We start from the raw sequence: 17,791 nt of genomic DNA, 5'->3' as shown, positions 1-17,791 counted from the left end.
GTTAACAGCTTTCATAAAATGATTAGAAGAGGGGCACACAGTAATTTAAATAAATGAGGATGTTTAACAGTTTTTTGTATTATTATATTATTTTTTAAAGTTTTTAAAAAAAATTTTATTTATTATTTGAGAGGCAGAGACACACAGAGATAAATAGAGAGACAGAGAGAGAGAGCAATCTCCCTTCTAGTGGTTCACTCCCCAAATGCCTGTAGCAGCCAGGGTTGGGGCAGCTGAAGCTGAGAGCCAGGGACTCAACCTGGGTTTCCCTTGTGAGTGCAGGAATCCAGGAATCGAGTCATCCCCTGTTGCTTCCCAGGGAGTATTTCAGCAGGAAGCGAGAATCAGGAGTGGAGCCAGGACCCAAACCCAGGGACCCTCACATGGGATGTGGCCATCCCAAGTGGTATCTTAACTGCTAGGCCAAATGCTCACCTCCCATATTTGCTTAAATCCTTATTTCTTTTTCTTTCCAGTTATTCTCCTTTTTTATTTATTGAAATAGCATAGAGGAAACAGTTGGAGCAGCATGAGAGTTTGGGTCAGAGTTGCATTAGTTTAGATATCGTGTAAGATGCCCAGCACTTACCATAGATACGCTTCAAGTTTTACGTTGATGTTGGATACAGAACAGAAAATGCTAAATAAATGAAGCGCATAATATCAAACATAAGATATAATTGCATAAGATATAGTTGCTTACATGGTTGAAACGAGTTACATTTGCAAGACTGAATTTAGATTTCTTAAGCTGTTAGCCTCCTTGCCTTGAACAACGTGCTCGTGAGGTGGCATCAGGCTTTGCAGGTCCTGGTCTGTGTGAGGAGGTGACAGGATTCAGGGAAGCCCGGCAATTGCTCTCTCTTCAGTAGGTTACGGTATAAATGTGCTCAAGGGCAGGTGTGAAACCAGAACCGTTGGTGCCATTGGTCTTGGTGTGAATAGCTAGTAGGTAGAGGCAAGTGGCCTGTCCTGGACTGCACTGTACCACGTTTGAAGGAGTTCTCTTTAGTGAAACCATAAGATCAGCTTCGACATAATGTTTAGGTACAGGCTACGGCCATTTATCAGATCCCAAATTTGAGAGACCATGTATGTTTCTTTATTAAACTGAAATTCACTTGGATATTCTGAAGTGTGTTAATTTAACATGGGTTCTGGCAAATCACTGAAATGCAAAAATATTCTTCTTGTCCCCAGATCGAAAAGTATCCGGCTTGCATGCCTCTCAAGTTCAGAGGCAGACGGTCGTCTCCGTTCATGACTTACCTGAAAAGGAGTTCGTCCATCCACTGGACGGAAGATACATCCTCTGCGTGTGGGATATTTGGCAGCCATCAGGGCCCCAGAAGGTTCTGATATGTGAGTCCAAGGTAAGCTGAGGGAGTTGCCTGTTTGATCATCTGAAGGGTCGTGGACTCTGAAGCTGCAGAGGAGAGAGGGAGCAGGGACAGTGAGGGAGAATGCGAACTTAGAGCATTCCTTTCTCACAGCCACGCCCAGCTCTGTTGCAGGGGTGACAAGACTCGTGTTTTGACAATAGAAATTCCTAGTTCAAAGGACCAACTCAGACTGAGAGGCCCAGAATTATTGTTGGGCAGCCTCTGTGGTCCACTGAAAATTAGGTAACGGCTATCGTTTTAGGCTCAGTGAAAATACTTGGCCACCCTGGACATGGCTGTGGGAATCCTTGCACTATTTGGATCCTTCTTAGTGTTGCTGAGGTTTCTTAAAATAGTTGGAAATGCTTTTGTCCTCAGAGTCCTCCCTCAGTTTCATGCATCCGCCTCATTGTTGATGCCTGGCTTTGTGCCTGTGCAGGTCCAGTGGGAGACCTGCCCTTTTTTGTTTGCTCCCTTTTTGACAGGGGACATACATGAGGTCATCCCCCAGATACCCGTGGGAGATTGCTTCCAGGACTCCTGTGGGTCCCCCAATCTGAGGATACTCAGATCCCTTGTATAAAGTACACAGTGTTTGTATATAGCTTACACAATCCTCCTATGTACTTTTAGTCATCTTCATAGTATAATACCTCATACAATATAAATATGTAATTGGTTATTCCTTATTGTTTATAGAATAACAAGAAAAATGTCTGTGCATGGTTAGTACAGACACAGTTGTTTTTGGAATATTTTCCATCCATGATTGATTGAACCGTGGATGTGCGGAACAGGGATACGGATGGCCAGCTCTATTTGTATTTTCCTATTTATAAATTTCTTGCCCTCAAAGACACTGATTTCCACCAGTTATTGAGAATAATTTTTGTCGATGTAGGGGACTTGAGAATTGCAACTTTTTGCAATGCAATGTAAATAGAATAACAAAGTATATAATTGCCATTTTTGAGGTCCAGGTAACTGAGTTCAGTTGAAGGGGTCACTCCATACTTGTTATGTGCCCCTATGTGTGCTAAGCATCTTTTGTGTCAGTTATTACAATCTTATGAGCTAGTTTTGTTATCCCTATTTTCCATTTAAAGAAACTGACACTCAGACAAATGAAATTTTTATGTGCAGAAAAAAAAGTACATAGACTAGTTACTACGCGTCACAGCTTCCTGGTGTGAAAGGTTTTATAGTGACACCTATGTAAAATAAAAAAGCGCCCGATGCCGGAGTCAGTAAAGTTAACTTCTGGGAATGTGGTTTTCATGTTTTTGGCCATCACTTTCCTGTGTGCCTGTTTTTCAGGTCACTTGTTGCTGCTTTAGCCCTGTTAAAGCATTTTTGCTGTTTGCTGGCACAGCGCATGGCTCAGTAGTTGTGTGGGATTTAAGAGAAGATTCGAGGATACATCATTATGTGAAGCTGAGCGATTGCTTTTGGACCTTCAGGACAGCAACGTTTTCTACTGGTCAGTGTCATGTGTGTGCTGGTGATGTGTCTCCTAGCAAAGCCATGGCAGATCTGAAGACTGGGCTTTTACACTTATTCACCTTTGTTCATTCAGCTGATCTCAGGGCATGGGATCTGACGCATGGGCGAAAGAGACAAATAGAAAAAACCAAAATCCATTCAAGGAATGCTTATCTGGTAGCCAGCAATGATTGGAATTTTTTTTTTCTTATTAAGTCTGTAGCAACCAAAAAATCCTCCAAAAAATAACTTTTAATCCCAAGTTAGCCCAAAGTGTGTTACGTGTGTGCTCCTATGGCATAGTTAACTAGTACTTGAAATAGTCACCTCTTGGGGGATGAAAGAAACCAGAACAGTGAGACCACCTGGGACCCGCAATCTGACTCCGGTGAACAGTTGGTGCCATGCTGTACCACAGCCACCATAGTAGGTAATAAGTAAGCATTTCCTCTGTTTGAGGACTTTGCCTAAGTGCTTTGTGTATATCCTAATTTAAATTTCTCATGTAGTCCTGTGTTACAGATCCTCAGGAATGAAATATTTGTCCAGGGTCAGACTGACTCCATGGGCCAGGCCTGCACACATCCCCAGTTTTATGACTTATGCTGTGCTGTGACACCTTACCTTTTGTGACCAGCTGTAGGGGCTGGAATCCTGCTGACCGAATGCATACTTTCTGTCTCTGACTGGGGTCCCCCCTCCCCCCCCCCCGTTCCTGCTCACAAGCCCACCACACAACAATGACTCTTGATTTTTCTCTCTCTCCTTTCCCATAGGCTGCTGATCTGTTTTCTGACCCTATAGTCTGCCTTACTCCAGGGGTCAAATAAAAGGAATCTTATAGTTAGGGGAATGCAGTTGCATGTTGCAGAATTTCATTCCTGTGCCGGATTCTGTCCCGGTTGTTCCTCTTCCAGGCCAGCTCTCTGCTGTGGCCCGGGAGGGCAGTGGAGGATGGCCCAAGTGCTTGGGCCCTGCACCCGCATGGGAGACCAGGAAGAAGCACCTGGCTCCTGGCTTTGGATTGGTGCAGTGTGCCTGCCGTGGCGGCCATTTAGGGGGTGAACCAATGGAAGGAAGACCTTTCTCTCTGTCTCTCTCTCTGTCCACTCTACCTGTCCAAAAAAAAAAAAACTAATCATAAACTCATAAACAAAAAAAGCATGTAATAGTACCTTGTATTTTTAACTTCCATTCCCTAATGAATATTTTTCCCAATCTGTGGTCTCCTTCCTCTTAACTGTTTCAAATAGAAAGTTTTACATTTAATAAAATTCAGTTTATCTTTTTTATGATCATACTTTTAGAGTCACAAATAAGCAATCTTTGCTTAGCTGAAAATTATAAAGCTTTTCTCCTGTTTTCTTCTAGTTTTATGGTTTTAGGTTTCTAGTTAATTTTGTGCATGGTGAGAGGTATTGGGTGAGATTCATTCTTTTTGTATATGGATATCCAGTTATTTAATAATATTGTGTGTGGAAACTTTCATTCTTGAGAGATAGTATGGAGGACATACAAGTGGAGTGTCAGGGTCTCAAGCCCTAGGCTGGCCCCTGACCAGCAGGGACCACTACAGACACTCCCCAACAAGGCGAACGGGAGAGGTAAGGTCGACGGGTGAAGAACAAACACAGCAAGCACCTGTGAATTCTGTCGAAGCAGGAACTACTTTATTGAGGAAGTGTGCAGGCTTATAAAGCTTACGAAAGACATGCGCAGCAGGGGAGCCAATCAGTGAAAAGGTCACGCAGGCGTGGGTGGAGCACGCACAGGGGCACCTTAAGCAAAGTATAGGGATCACGCACTGTGCACGTGTCCAGGACCAAAGCAGACCTATCCCTGCCGGTGGTCTGATCTTACGTGGCTTAACCCCAGCAGCCGCAGACACGCCCCTCGAACATCCGCCAGGCGCCATGTTGTAATGGAGATTGTAGGCAGTGCCCAACAGTAGAGGTTTATAGTTCCTTTTTCTTTCTGATTTTCTGTTGTTCTATATCTGACTTCCACAGTTTCTATTGAGAAGTCAAATATTAATCTGTTATTTTTTCCCTTGCTTAAAAAAGCACTTGTTTTTCTTACTGCTCTGTGCATGTGGCTTCCCGCAACTTGATTACGATTCTGTCTCAGCGTGGTTTCTCCTGTACATCCTTCTCTCCCTCCTAACTCCTGGCACCCACTTACCTTTTACTGTTTCCTTACTTTTGCCTTTTTCTGCATGCCATCTAGTTGGAATCACGTAGTATTTTCATTGCCTTCTTTCACTTAGTAATGGGCAGTTAAGGTTCTTCCATTTCTTTTCATGCCTTGATATCTCACTCTAAAGTTTATTTTGTTTTATATTCTTTAAAATTCTGCTTAGTGAACAGTATTCCACTGCATGGATGTGCCTCCATTTACTTACTTATTTATTCATTCATTCACGTGTTGAAGGACAGCTTTGTTGCTCGCCGTGATGAGTAATTTCCAAGCTGTGACATTTGTGTGTGTGTTTAAGACTTATTTGTTTATTTGAAAAGCAGAGTGATAGGGAGAAAGAGAGAGAGGAAGAGAGACAGACAGATACCAATATCGATCTCCCACGCACTGGTTCATTCCCCAAATGCCTGCCATAGCTGGGCTGGACCAGGCCGGAGCCAGGAGCCAGGAACCTGCATCTGGGTCTCTCCAGTGTGTGGCAGAACCAAAGTACTCGCACTACCATCTGCTGCCTCCCGGTCTCACGAGCAGGAAGCTTGATTGGAAGTAGAGGCAGGACTCCATCCGGGGCTCTCTGATGCGGGATACAGGCAGTTTGATATGGGATGCCAGATTCCCAGGAGGAGGCTTTACCTCTTGTGCCACAACACTTGCCCCCTCAATTTCTTTCAGAAAAGATTTGACTTAATTTGGAATGTTGAGTTTTGCTAGAGTTCTGCTTTGTGGTTGTCTTTTGAGGGGGATGAGACTTTTCATCAGTTGGAATGCTTTGACTTGTATTTTCTGTTTTCTTACTATAGTTGCTTTGTATGGAGTTTGCTGGGTTTTTTTCCCTACTCCTAGACATTTTCTAGACAAATATTCTAATTTGTAAAATGTGTTTCTTTAATGGAAAGTGTTGCTTGTGGTGATGGTGGGTGGGGCTGGTGTGTCTTTTAGCTTTGGGTTTTTTTTGTTTGTTTTTGACAGGCAGAGTTAGACAGTGAGAGACAGAGACAGAGACAGAGAAAGGCCTTCCTTCTGTTGGTTCACCCCCAAAATGGCCCTACGGCCGGAGCTGGGCCAATCTGAAGCCACGAGCCAGGTGCTTGCTCCTGGTCTCCCATGTGGGTGCAGGGCCCAAGCACCTGGGCCATCCTCCACTGCACTCCCTGGCCACAGCCAAGAGCTGGACTGGAAGAGGGGCAACCGGGACAGAATCCGGTGCCCTGACCGGGACTAGAACCCGGGGTGCCGGTGCCGCAGGCGGAGGATTAGCCTAGTGAGCCGCGGCGCCAGCTAGCTTTGGTTTATAAGAGCCTGGGTTTCTCTCTTGCTCCCTGGTGTCCCTGGCACTGCCCTGTCTCCAGTGGCACCTTCCTTTTCTGTTGGCCTCCTTCCTAAGCTGCGTCACTTCCTGTGGTCCCTTCACTTCCCTGTAGCTGTCGAGAGCCCGCGGGATCCGGCTCAGCGTTAGAGCCTGTCTTTCTGAGGGCGCTGGCGCTGGGATTTGTTTGTCTTCTTCCAAGCACTTTGAAGTCCATGGTCTCTGCTTGCTGGGAATGCTGAGGGTGTCACTTTACGTGTGGTCCATGTTGGTCTTGTGGTTTTCTGGGGGGACCTATGGGGAGATTTGGATCTCTCAGGCCCAGAAGCACCTCCATGTTTGTCCATGCAAGCATCCCTTGTATATCTCTGATTTGCTGCTGACTTGTGGGTGCTGTGGGTTTTAATCTCCAGATGGAATCCTTCTATCAGTAAACCATCGGAGTCCCATTCAAGCAGTGGAACCGATCTCGACGTCTGCTTGCAAGAAGCAGAGCTTTGTGCTTTCACCCTTTTCTACTCAAGAAGGTACCGAGCCCTCATTTTCTTTGTATCCTTAAATGAGCCGCTGGGTTTGTGGTTTCCTTGTTTAAACTTTTTCTTTGTCCTCTTTGTTAGAAAGACCAGGTGTGTCCTTCCACATGGCTTCCTTGGATGAGAGTGGCGTGCTCAACGTGTGGGTAAGTGCGAGCCCAGGGCCCTGTGCAGCAGGAATGAGGAGGTCTGGGGAGGGGCCAGGGCAGTAGTAGGGCAGCAGTATGGGACCTGCCCTGGGCAAGTCAGGAGCAAGCCTGGGTTTCCTAGCTCTGGGAGAGGAGGTGTGGAGTGTCATGCGCAGCAGGTTTGGGGCCCAGCCTGACTCCTCAATATGGATATGTGGTTTGGCAATTGGAACAAAATGTCCAGAACTACAGGAAGGCCTCAGGACTCATCCTAGAGCGTGAACGGAAGTTTGGCTGCCAATGAAGTTCCTGAGCATAGAGATATGAAAGAGTAGCATTTAAAATATTGTCCCTACAAAAAAAATGACCTAAATGAAAGATCTCTACGAGTGAGATCCTGGGGGAAAGAAGGGACCATCAAAGGAGGTACCTTTCTCTGAAGGGAGGAGAGAACTTCCACTTTGACTATGACCTTGTCTAAAGAAAGATAGGAGTCGGCGAACTCAAAAGGCTTCCATAGCCTTGGCAGCTCATGACAAGAGTCTCGGGTGATTACTGATGTCATAAATAAGAGTGTCAATTGTTAAATCAAAAACAGGAGTCATTGTGCACTTACTCCCCATGTAGGACCTCTGTCCTTAATGTGTTGTACTATGAGAATTAACTGTAAAACTAGTCTTCAAACAGTACTTTATACTTTGTGTGTCTGTGTGGGTGCAAACTGTTGAAATCTTTACTTAGTATGGAGTTGATCTTCTATATATAAAGATAATTAAAAATGAATCTTAATGAGGAATGGGATGGGACAGTTTGGGGGTAGGAGGGCAGGTATGGGGGAAAGAACTACTATAATCCAAAAATTGTATTTATGAAATTTATATTTATTAAATAAAAGCTTTCTTAAAAAATCGTCACTAAGCCCCAAAATAAAATATTGTCCCTAAAGTTCATGGTTGAGGATAGGTTTTTGGTGTAACAGTTAAGAAGCCCCTTGGGATTTCTGGATCCCATACCCGAGCGCCTGGTTCATGTCCTGGTTCTGCTCCTGATTCCAGCTTCCTGCTAATGTACTTCCTGGGTGGCAGCAGGTGATAACTGAAGTAACTGGGTTCCTGCCACCCATGTAGGAAACCTAGCTTGAGTTCTGGACTCCTGGATTTAACCTGGCACAACCCTGGCTGTTGTGGGCCAGTGTATGGGAAGTCTGTAACTCTCCATCTCTCTCTATCTCTCTGCTTTTCAAATAATAAATTAAAAATTAAAACATAATGATCCATCTCTTTTCTGGAGCAGTTATATTTTTAGCAGCTAATACAGCATGCTATCTTAATTAGAGCTATGCTTTGCTTAGATTGTTTCATGATTACAAAACATATCAATATTCATTTTCAATATTTTGTTTTTAGGTGGTTGTTGAATTACCAAAGGCAGACATCGCAGGTTCAATAAGTGATTTAGGTAATTAAAAAAAATTAATTTTAGTTGATGTTTTCTAAAATTAGTAGAAATTAAAAATACCAGTAACTGCTTTGAAAAATCTGTAATCAGCTGCCTGAAAAATAAATGCTAAAGTTGTGTGTGATATAATCTTACGAGTTATTCACTAAGCACCTCAGTTAACATGAGTAATCAAAGGGTAATCTGTTTTATTTTAGCGAGTTCTGTTTGCAGCTGCGTATCACTGTATTTTACTTATGAGAGTGCCTTTTCTAGTAGTCACCAGGTGTCCACGGCCTTGGGTCTTCATTTTGGGTCTGTGGTGTAAGTGCACTGCAGGAACCTTCCTCAGGTCATAGAATTGGCTGAGGACCAGTACACTCTTGTCTGGGTGCAGCAGAAGTGACCCGGAGGAACAGTAACCAGATCCCCACAGTTTGCTGTTGCTGATGCTGTGCAGTATGGTTTTCAGCCTTAGTTCCAAAAAGAACTCAGAAATCATGGAGTAATTCTGTCTTGTTGCATTCTGTCGTCTAGCTTAGCCCATGTTTTATACTCGACTTTCTCATTGCTTTATTAGCCTCTGACCTCTCATTTCTAATGACAAGCCTCCCCACTTGTTTGTATCGAGAGTGTGTCTCCAGGTGGATCTTGCAAAAAGTACATGACAGGATTAATACTGACTTTATTCCCAACTTCTTGAAATAAGGCAAGAGGGACACTTTGTTATCTGTGGAGCAGGTGCTGTGTGCTTCATATCCAAATGTCAGTGATAAAGTTCAGTATAGACTGTAATGAAAACGAGCCCTCCTCAAATAGCATCCTTCCTGCTTGCTTTGCAACCATCGCTCGAAGGATGCTGGCACCTGAGAGCTGCAGAAGCCTTTGAGGTTTCCTAGGCCCGCCTCTGTGTGCACGAGTCATTGAAGCTGATCACAGTGAGGCCAGGCTGAGAACTGACCCCGGCTTCTCATCCAGGCTTATTCCCCGAACACCCAGATTTCTCTTAACCCTGAGGACTCACCCAGAGGCTGATCATGCTAGTCACTTGTTACATGGCCAAGGCAATTTCCCAGCAATTAGGGATAATGCTAAGGAGTTTAAGGAGTCTGTCCACAGTTAATAAACCTGGCTGTGGAGAAATGTATTTCATTGTTAAATGTTGCTATATAAAAACACGTTTTGGGGCAGGTGTTTGGTTCAGTGGTTACGCCACCACTTGGATGAGCACATCTCTTATCAGAGTGCCTGGGTTTGAGTTCCCAGTTCCATTCTCGACCCAAACTTGCTGCTAATAATGTGCACCCTGCGAGGCAGCAGATGATGGGTCAAGTGCTAGGTCCCTGCTATCCACGTAGGAGACCTGGATTAAATTCCCAGCTTCTGACTTTGGCCTTGCTTAGCTGTTGTGGGCATTTGGGGAGTGAACCAGTAGATAGCTCTCTCTCTGTCTCTCTGCTTAGCGAATAAAATGAATAAATAAAAATAAAAAAAACCCACAAACATCTTGTGTCTGCTAAACTACTTACCAGAGCTTCGGTGATGTTCTAGCCTTGTCTTTAGGAAAGGAGAGAAGGTCACACAGCAAGCGGATGAAGGTGATTCCGTGCTCACTGGTGTATGTTGGGGTTCATTCCTTTATGAATGTTCTGTGCACAAGCTGGTCAGTCCCAGGTGCCTGGGAAACGCTGTTGGAGAGGTGACGACTGCTGCTGTAAGTGCTGGAACAGAGGAGGCCAGTCACGAGACTTCCTACGGCAGGTAGACGTGAGCTGAGATTCTAGGTTGAGGGCAGTCTCCGATTTGTGAATAGCTGCTTGAGCATTCTTGCATTAGAGTTAAAATTGTGACAAGTAACGTGCAGTATAATCACAGTCGCTCTTTCCAACTGCAAATTGAATTTATTTCTGTGTACTTTATGATTTAAAAGCTTTTTTTTTTTTTAATTTGTTTTGCACCCCAGATGCCTAGGGTAGCCTGTGTCTGGGGTCAAAGCCCTGAGCCAGGAAGCCAGTCCAGTTCACATGGGTGGCAGGAGCCCAGTCCCTGGAGCCACCACTGCTGCCTTTCAGGGCCTGCGTTAGCAGGAAGCTGCAGTTAGAGGCACAGCTGGATGTTGAACCCAAGGACTCTGATCTGGGATGTGGGTGTCCATGGGCCGGTGTGGTGGTCTAGCAGTGAAGTCTCCACCAGTTTGCCAGCGTCCCATATGGGTGCCGGTGCGGCATCCTAACCAGTGTCTTAACCTCTAGTTCAAATGCCTGCTGCTTTATCCATATACTTAAAAAATTTATTTACGTTTATGTATCTGCTGGTTTAATCCCCAAATGCATGCAACAGCTAGGGCTGGGCCGGGCTGAAACCAGCAGCCTGGAATTCAGTCTGGTTCTCCCATTTGGGTGGCAGTGACCCAAGCACAGGATCATCACCTGCTGCCTCCCAGGGTGTGCGTTAGCAGGAATCTGGCAGTGGAAGCAGAAGCAGAACTCAAACCCAGGCACTCAGCATGGGAGGCGGGTGGCCCAGGCAGCACCTAACTGCTGCACCAAATGCTTGCCCCTGTTTATACGTTTAATCCTACTCCCAATGTTCGAGGCACTTCCTTGGCCCAAATTGGGGCTCTAGTGTATAGGAATTTCCACTTTTCCTTCTGCAATAATTTTATTTTAAAGTGGGATTGATGTTGAGCATAAAGGGAAGAGGCGAAGCTGGTCAGTGATCACGAGTTACCACGGTGGTGTGGACGTTGTAGGGAGGTGCAAGGAAGGAGAAATAAAGTCAGGCCTTAGAACTGTAGCCTTTTTGTTTGAGAGAAGGAAGTTAAAGGGGCTGATGCTGCAACAAGTGGAGCTAGAGGAGCCCGGAGACCTCTGTCCACTTGCTGCAGGGCCTGAAGCTTTCAAAGGGGGGCTTTGAAGTGGTGAGGAGGGAGGTGCGGAGGGCCCAGCCCTTGCGCTGGTGAGTTTAAGGGTGAGTCATTCACACATATGTCTGCATGAATAAGGGTGAACTGCCCTCGTTTCAACAGATCTGAAGCTGAGCTCTTAACCTGAGGCAGTGTGTGAACGTCCCTCAGAATTAGGAAGGAAATACTGTTTGTTGATTTCTGTTTTGATACTGTTTCCTAACACGTATTTAAGAAATAAAAAATGATTCCAGGCAACTGTAATGAGCTTTCGTTAAAAAGTGCCCTTACTTCTGGTCTGTGTTTAGGTCTGATTCCTGGAGGGAGGATAAAGTTGGTGCACAGTGCTACGATCCAGCTGGGCGACAGGTGAGGCTGCTGCTTTGAGCTCAGATGCTCGCTCCGTCGTCTCTCAGAGAGAGAGACGTAACGTTTAACTGCACAGACAATGAATGCAAAGTTGTCAGTGAAGACACATTTTCTCACACTGCTGTTTAGTCAGTTCGTTATTCATGAGTTACTGTGATAAATATAACTTCCAGGTACAGAGCTACCGTTTTACTTTGATGAAAAATTTCCTGTCTTATGAGTTGATACTCTTTGGCCATTTTTAATCCACTTGTAATGCTTGAGTAAGGCTTCAGGAACTAGAAACCTTAATAGAAAATTTTTTTGTTTCTGTTCCTGTTTTTCCACAGAAATTTAGATTTGGATTACTGGGGGAGTGAGCCAGTGCATGGGGGCTTTCTGTCTGTCTGTCTTTGTCTTTCACTAATTTCAAATTAGTTAAATAAAAACTTAACAAATCTAGATTTTTACTTTTACTCATATCACTTAAAATGACATCTATGTTCTTAATAAATACACAAATATCACTTGTGATATTACATATTCTGTGTTAATTTATTTCCTAAAGATATCTTTTCTTGCCATTTATTGCACTCAGGCTAAAATTTTTGAAAAAATTTTTGAGCCTGGTTCCTCCATCACACAAAATGCCTCTGGGTTATGTTAATGAATTCATGGACATTAAAGCTGATTTAAAACATAACTCTGAAAGTAACCAGTGTATTTTAAAAAGCCATCTAATGTGTGAGAGGTCATGGAAAATGCATACTATGAAAAATATTTTGCGTCAAAATATGCTTATCTTCTGCTTCTATTTTTCTGTGAACTTTTTGAAGTACTTTTGTGTTACAGAGTCAGGCACACTTGATTTCTAAGCAGCTCTGTGTGGTTCCCTTGATGAATTTCTTTTAAGACTTTTTGTCTTTCTTAATAGTCTTTCTCACTTCCTAGCATGTATTCTATTTATTTTTTTTTAATGATAGATTTCTCCTAGACTTAATTAGGTGCTCTTTGAAGGGAAGTGTCTAATGTACCTGATGTCATGTTTTCTCCATAAAACCTCCTGAGAGTAATGCGTGGTAATCAGACTTGATACAGCCGTGCTGCGTATATTCTGCTCCAAGAGTAGCATCTTCCCCCTGTAGCTCTGTTAAGGAGGCAGACAGGTGAACACAGCAACTATTGCAGGTGGAGGTCCTGCTTCCAGAGGGAGGAGACTGTGGGATGGAGTTTAGTGTGGGGACGTTTCCTAGGGAATTCCTGGAACCAGCACCTGGACAAGGGAGGGCAGGAGGCAGACTGGTCCAGGAATCCTCCCAGGACAGTCTCCGGCCCTGGGGACTTGGAGCCGGAATGGCTTTTCAGAATCGCTATTGCCAGGCCCTCAGACCCGCTTTCCCGTCAGTCCTTGGAGGTGGGCGTCCTTGGGAGGGTGTGTCACTTGGATGAAGTTGCTCGTGTAACTGCCTGCCTGCAGCGCCCCACCTCTGCGCCAACAAGCTCTCCACGGAAAGCGGTGTTCAGTGCACATCTGCTCATCCGTTGTGGTTGTAACACACAGCATGCAGTACTTGTTGGGGCAGCCACAGGGCCTGTGGGAGCTCAAAAGAGGGAATAGTTGGCCGGCGCTGCGGCTCACTAGGCTAATCCTCCGCCTAGCGGCGCCGGCATACCGGGTTCTAGTCCCGGTCAGGGCGCCGGATTCTGTCCCGGTTGCCCCTCTTCCAGGCCAGCTCTCTGCTGTGGCCAGGGAGTGCAGTGGAGGATGGCCCAGGTGCTTGGGCCCTGCACCCCATGGGAGACCAGGAAAAGCACCTGGCTCCTGCCATCGGATCAGCGCGGTGCGCCGGCCGCGGCGGCCATTGGAGGGTGAACCAACGGAAAAGGAAGACCTTTCTCTCTGTCTCTCTCTCTCACTGTCCACTCTGCCTGTCCAAAAAAAAAAAAAAAAAAAAGGGAATAGTTTAGGGGATGGTGTGAAATGGTGACTTTGTGGCGAGGTGATCAGTGAGCCATGCCTTTAAAAGGTGCATGGTAGGTAGACTTAGGAATGCGTTCTGGCCCAGAGGCAGGAAGGTGCATGGCGCATTTGGAAATGCCAGTGAGTCTGACGTTGAGAGAGATGGGGATGAGTCAGTGGCCAAGACCCTGATGCGGCTGTTTGCTGTGCTGAGGAGTTGAGAAATTACCATGCAGGTGATAGGGAGTTATTGCACGATTTTAAGCAAAGAAAGGACATGTCTAACTTGAGTTTCAGAATGATAGACTTGGAGCAGGGTGAGCTGGCAGCAGAGGGAAGGAGGCTGGATCAGGGAGATGGTGTGCGAGGCTGTTGTGCTGATCCCTGAGGCAGACGGAGCAGCTGCGGGCCCTCTCCCGTTACAGGTGCATGTATGCCTAAAGAAAAAAATAAAGCCAGATGCAGCTTTTGAAAAAGTCTAAATCTATTTAAATGCCAGAAACAAGGAGAGAACCTAAGTTGGTGTAATAAACTTTTTTAAAAACAGGATTTATTTTATTTATTTGAAAGAGTTACAGAGAGAGGTAGAGACAGAGAGAGAGGTCTTCCGTCTGCTGGTTCACTCCCCAGATGACCACAACGGCTGGAGCTGAGCCGGTCTGAAGCCAGGAGCCTCTTCCGGATCTCCCATGTGGGTGCAGCGGCCCAAGGATTTGGGCCATCTTCTACTGCTTTCCCAGGCCACAGCAGAGAGCTGGATCAGAAGAGGAGCAGCTGGGACTCAAACCGGCACCCATTTGGGATGCTGGCACTTCAGGCCAGGGCTTTAACCTGTTGCGCCACAGCGCCAGCCCCTAAACTTTTTTTTTTTTTTTTTTTAAAGATATATTTATTGGCCGGCGCCGTGGCTCACTTGGCTAATGCTCCGCCTGGGGCTCTGGCACCCAGGGTTCTAGTCCCGGTTGGGGTGCTGGATTCTGTCCCGGTTGCTCCTCTTCCAGGCCAGCTCTCTGCTGTAGCCCAGAAGGGCAGCGGAGGATGGCCCAAGTGCTTGGGTCCCTGCACCCACATGGGAGACCGAGAGGAAGTACCCGGCTCCTGGCTTCAGATCAGCATAGTGCCAGCCGTGGCGGCCATTGGGGGAGTAAACCAATGGAAGGAAGACCTTTCTCTCTGTCTCTCTCTCACTGTCTATAACTCTCTCTCTGTCTCTCTCACTGTCTAACTCTGCCTGGCCAAAAAAAAAAAAAAGCTAGATTATTTATTTGAAAGTCAAGAGTTACACAGAGAGAAACAGAGAGAGAGAGAGAGAGAGAGAAAGAGGCGTCTTCCATCCACTGGTTCACTCCCCAATTGGCCACAACAGCCAGAGCTGCACAGGTCCAAAGCCAGGAGCCTAGAGCTTCCTACATGGGTGCAGGGGCCCAAGAACTTGGGCCATCTTGTTCTGCTCTCGCAAGCCATAGCAAAGAGCTGGATTGGAAGTGGAGCAGCTGGGACTTGAACTGGTGCCTATATGGGATGCCAGCACTGCAAGCGGCAGTTCTACCTGCTGCACTACAGCGCCAGCCCCAGTAATAAACTTTTAAGCTGATGTGCAATGGCCTGGAAGCTGAGTTATTTGGCCCAGGCTCTTTGGCCTCTACTGTGTGTCTAGGGCTCACGCCCCATACAGGACCAGGTGATGTATAGGCAGGATCTGGAGCAGACCCTTGAACAGGACCCTGGCACTCACTGCCCCCTCAGTGTGAGAGAAATTCAGAAAGCATTATCCTCAGCTGAGAGAGGGCAGGGGAACTTGGAGCACCTTGAAATCCCAGGCAGTGTGTGGGTGTAAACTGAGAGGTTGACATCCAGATTCTAGACCACTGATATCAGTGGGCTCAGAGTTAAAGCACAGAGAACACTGGTGGGTAGGGACACTTGTACAAGCTGGAGCTCCCAGGATTCCCATAAGTAGTCTGCTGAAAACGAGTTCACAAACAAAAACCATAAAACCTACACGCATGAAAAACAGTCCCCATAGTGCTACAAATAGGGTTAGCCCACAACTATATGGTCTAAAGACGTTCCTAAAAATGAAACTATTATCCTGAAATCTTAAATGTAATGAGTTAGTCATAGCTGAACAAAGACTTGGTGATAGGATGACAGCTGAAGAATTTACCAAGAATGCGGTAACAGAAAAAGTAAATAACAAACAGTGGAATGACCCAGAAGACAATCACGTGGCCTGTTGCACATTTGAGTTTGTGTGGTAGTGCTGAGTACGTGTGCAGTGTCATCACTGTCCCTAAGGTTTTACAAGAATTCATTGTTCATCTTGCTTTTGTGTTTTCAGTCTTTGCCCTAGAAGCAGTGAATTTTGGGGAAACACACAAACACTGAATATTAAATTTCTGCCTTCCGATCCAAGTCACTTTATTGTTGGCACAGACCTGGTGAGTAGTACTGTGAATTGCATTCTGTTACTCCTTCTTCTTTTCCAGTCACCTGATATGTCTTAATTTACCATTAACTTAGTACTTGCTTTTATTATGATTATTTTAATAATGAAAGCTTTATCCAACCCTATACTTAATATTTTTCTTTAATCATCATCTTATTACTAGGGTCTTATAAGCCATGGCTCAAGACAAGATTTGAAAGTATCTCCCAGGTTGTTCAAGTCTCAGCAGTGTGGAATAAGACCAGTAAAAGTTAATGTGATTGATTTTTCACCATTTGGAGAACCAATATTCCTGGTAAGAAAGTCTATTTTTTACAACAACAATTCTTTTTAACAGTGTTATTTGCCTACTTGGGCAGCTTAACATGTCCTTTGGAAAATTTGAAAAGTTGATCATGTACTAGGCCACAAACTTACTTATTAGGCCTTGGTGGTCTAAAAAGGAGAAACATGACATTAATAATAGAAATTTTTAAGACTAGAACCCACCTAGAAATTTACTTCTTAAGGAGTACTTTATTCAGTTGAAAACTATTTAGATTTTAACAGAGTATCAAATCTTGATACAACCAAAAATGTGTCAAGAAATTCTTAGTGCAGGAATTTTTGCCTTATGGACTTCTATTATTTAACCAAACATAATCACAGTCAACGTTCCGTGTCTGTAACTCCCAGAGAAAGTGTAGAGGTAGCCTTGCAGTGGGACACCCGTCTACAGGCTGCACGGGTATACTGCAGGGAACGTGTGGTGGAGTGTAGAGTCCTTAATCCCCTCTCCTCCAGGACCTGGTGACAACACAGCTCATCCCAACTCTAATTGACTTTGTAGGTCACTCAGGATGTGGGTTAGGCGGGGAGAAGGCAAAAACATGTTAGAACTTTAGATGATTAAATCTGGCAGTTAACTATTTTTTTTTTTTTTTTTTTTTGGACAGGCAGAGTGGACAGTGAGAGAGAGAGACAGAGAGAAAGGTCTTCCTTTGCCGTTGGTTCACCCTCCAATGGCCGCCGCGGCCGGCGCGCTACGGCCGGCGCACCGCGCTGATCCGATGGCAGGAGCCAGGAGCCAGGTGCTTTTCCTGGTCTCCCATGGGGTGCAGGGCCCAAGCACTTGGGCCATCCTCCACTGCACTCCCTGGCCACAGCAGAGGGCTGGCCTGGAAGAGGGGCAACCGGGACAGAATCCGGCGCCCCGACCGGGACTAGAACCCGGTGTGCCGGCGCCGCTAGGCGGAGGATTAGCCTAGTGAGCCGCGGCGCCGGCCTAAATCTGGCCGTTAACTATTAAGTGTTACGCCAGGATCAAGGCATGCATAGCTCAGCTCTCCCTTTCTCTCTCTAGTCCTTACAAACTTCTCTGTGCTTGAGATTGAGGGGAAAGATTTTCTTTATTTGTACTACAGTTACAGCACTTAAAGTATGTTATAAATTATATTTCTATGTCAGCATCTCTGCCAACGTTAAGATTGTTGAAGGCAGAGATTGTATGTTGTTCATCTTTATTTTTCCCAAGGTTATACTTGGCTGTGCAGTGCAGTGGCTACATGTGGCTGGCTGTTGGGCATTTGGCCAGAGTCGAGGTGTGCTGTAGGTATAAATCTACAGTAAATTGTCTGTTTTATGAAGGTGCATAAAAGAGCAGTGATGTTCCCCAGAAAGACTTGT

At 45.4% G+C, this 17,791-nt stretch overlaps 1 protein-coding gene across 5 annotated transcripts in view; it reads left to right on the top strand.

Moving 5' to 3' along the window:
• The window catches only part of DYNC2I1 (dynein 2 intermediate chain 1), an 83,886-nt gene that overhangs the window by 57,167 nt on the left and 8,928 nt on the right, over positions 1 to 17,791 (top strand). For 4 of the 5 annotated variants that reach the window (XM_002715015.5, XM_070077208.1, XM_070077209.1 and 1 more), the window contains 8 exons: positions 1,201 to 1,373; positions 2,700 to 2,862; positions 6,780 to 6,893; positions 6,984 to 7,045; positions 8,434 to 8,485; positions 11,678 to 11,738; positions 16,019 to 16,118; positions 16,290 to 16,421. In XM_002715015.5, coding sequence (XP_002715061.2) covers positions 1,201 to 1,373; positions 2,700 to 2,862; positions 6,780 to 6,893; positions 6,984 to 7,045; positions 8,434 to 8,485; positions 11,678 to 11,738; positions 16,019 to 16,118; positions 16,290 to 16,421 — 857 coding nt within the window. Of the gene's footprint in view, positions 1 to 1,200; positions 1,374 to 2,699; positions 2,863 to 6,779; positions 6,894 to 6,983; positions 7,046 to 8,433; positions 8,486 to 10,015; positions 10,226 to 11,677; positions 11,739 to 16,018; positions 16,119 to 16,289; positions 16,422 to 17,791 lie in introns of those variants that run through there. The other variant, XR_007923741.2, reaches the window with a different exon arrangement.

Source organism: Oryctolagus cuniculus, chromosome 7 (genome assembly GCF_964237555.1).
Source record: "Oryctolagus cuniculus chromosome 7, mOryCun1.1, whole genome shotgun sequence".
Lineage (NCBI taxonomy): Eukaryota > Metazoa > Chordata > Mammalia > Lagomorpha > Leporidae > Oryctolagus > Oryctolagus cuniculus.
This window is presented reverse-complemented; position numbering and strand designations above follow the sequence as displayed.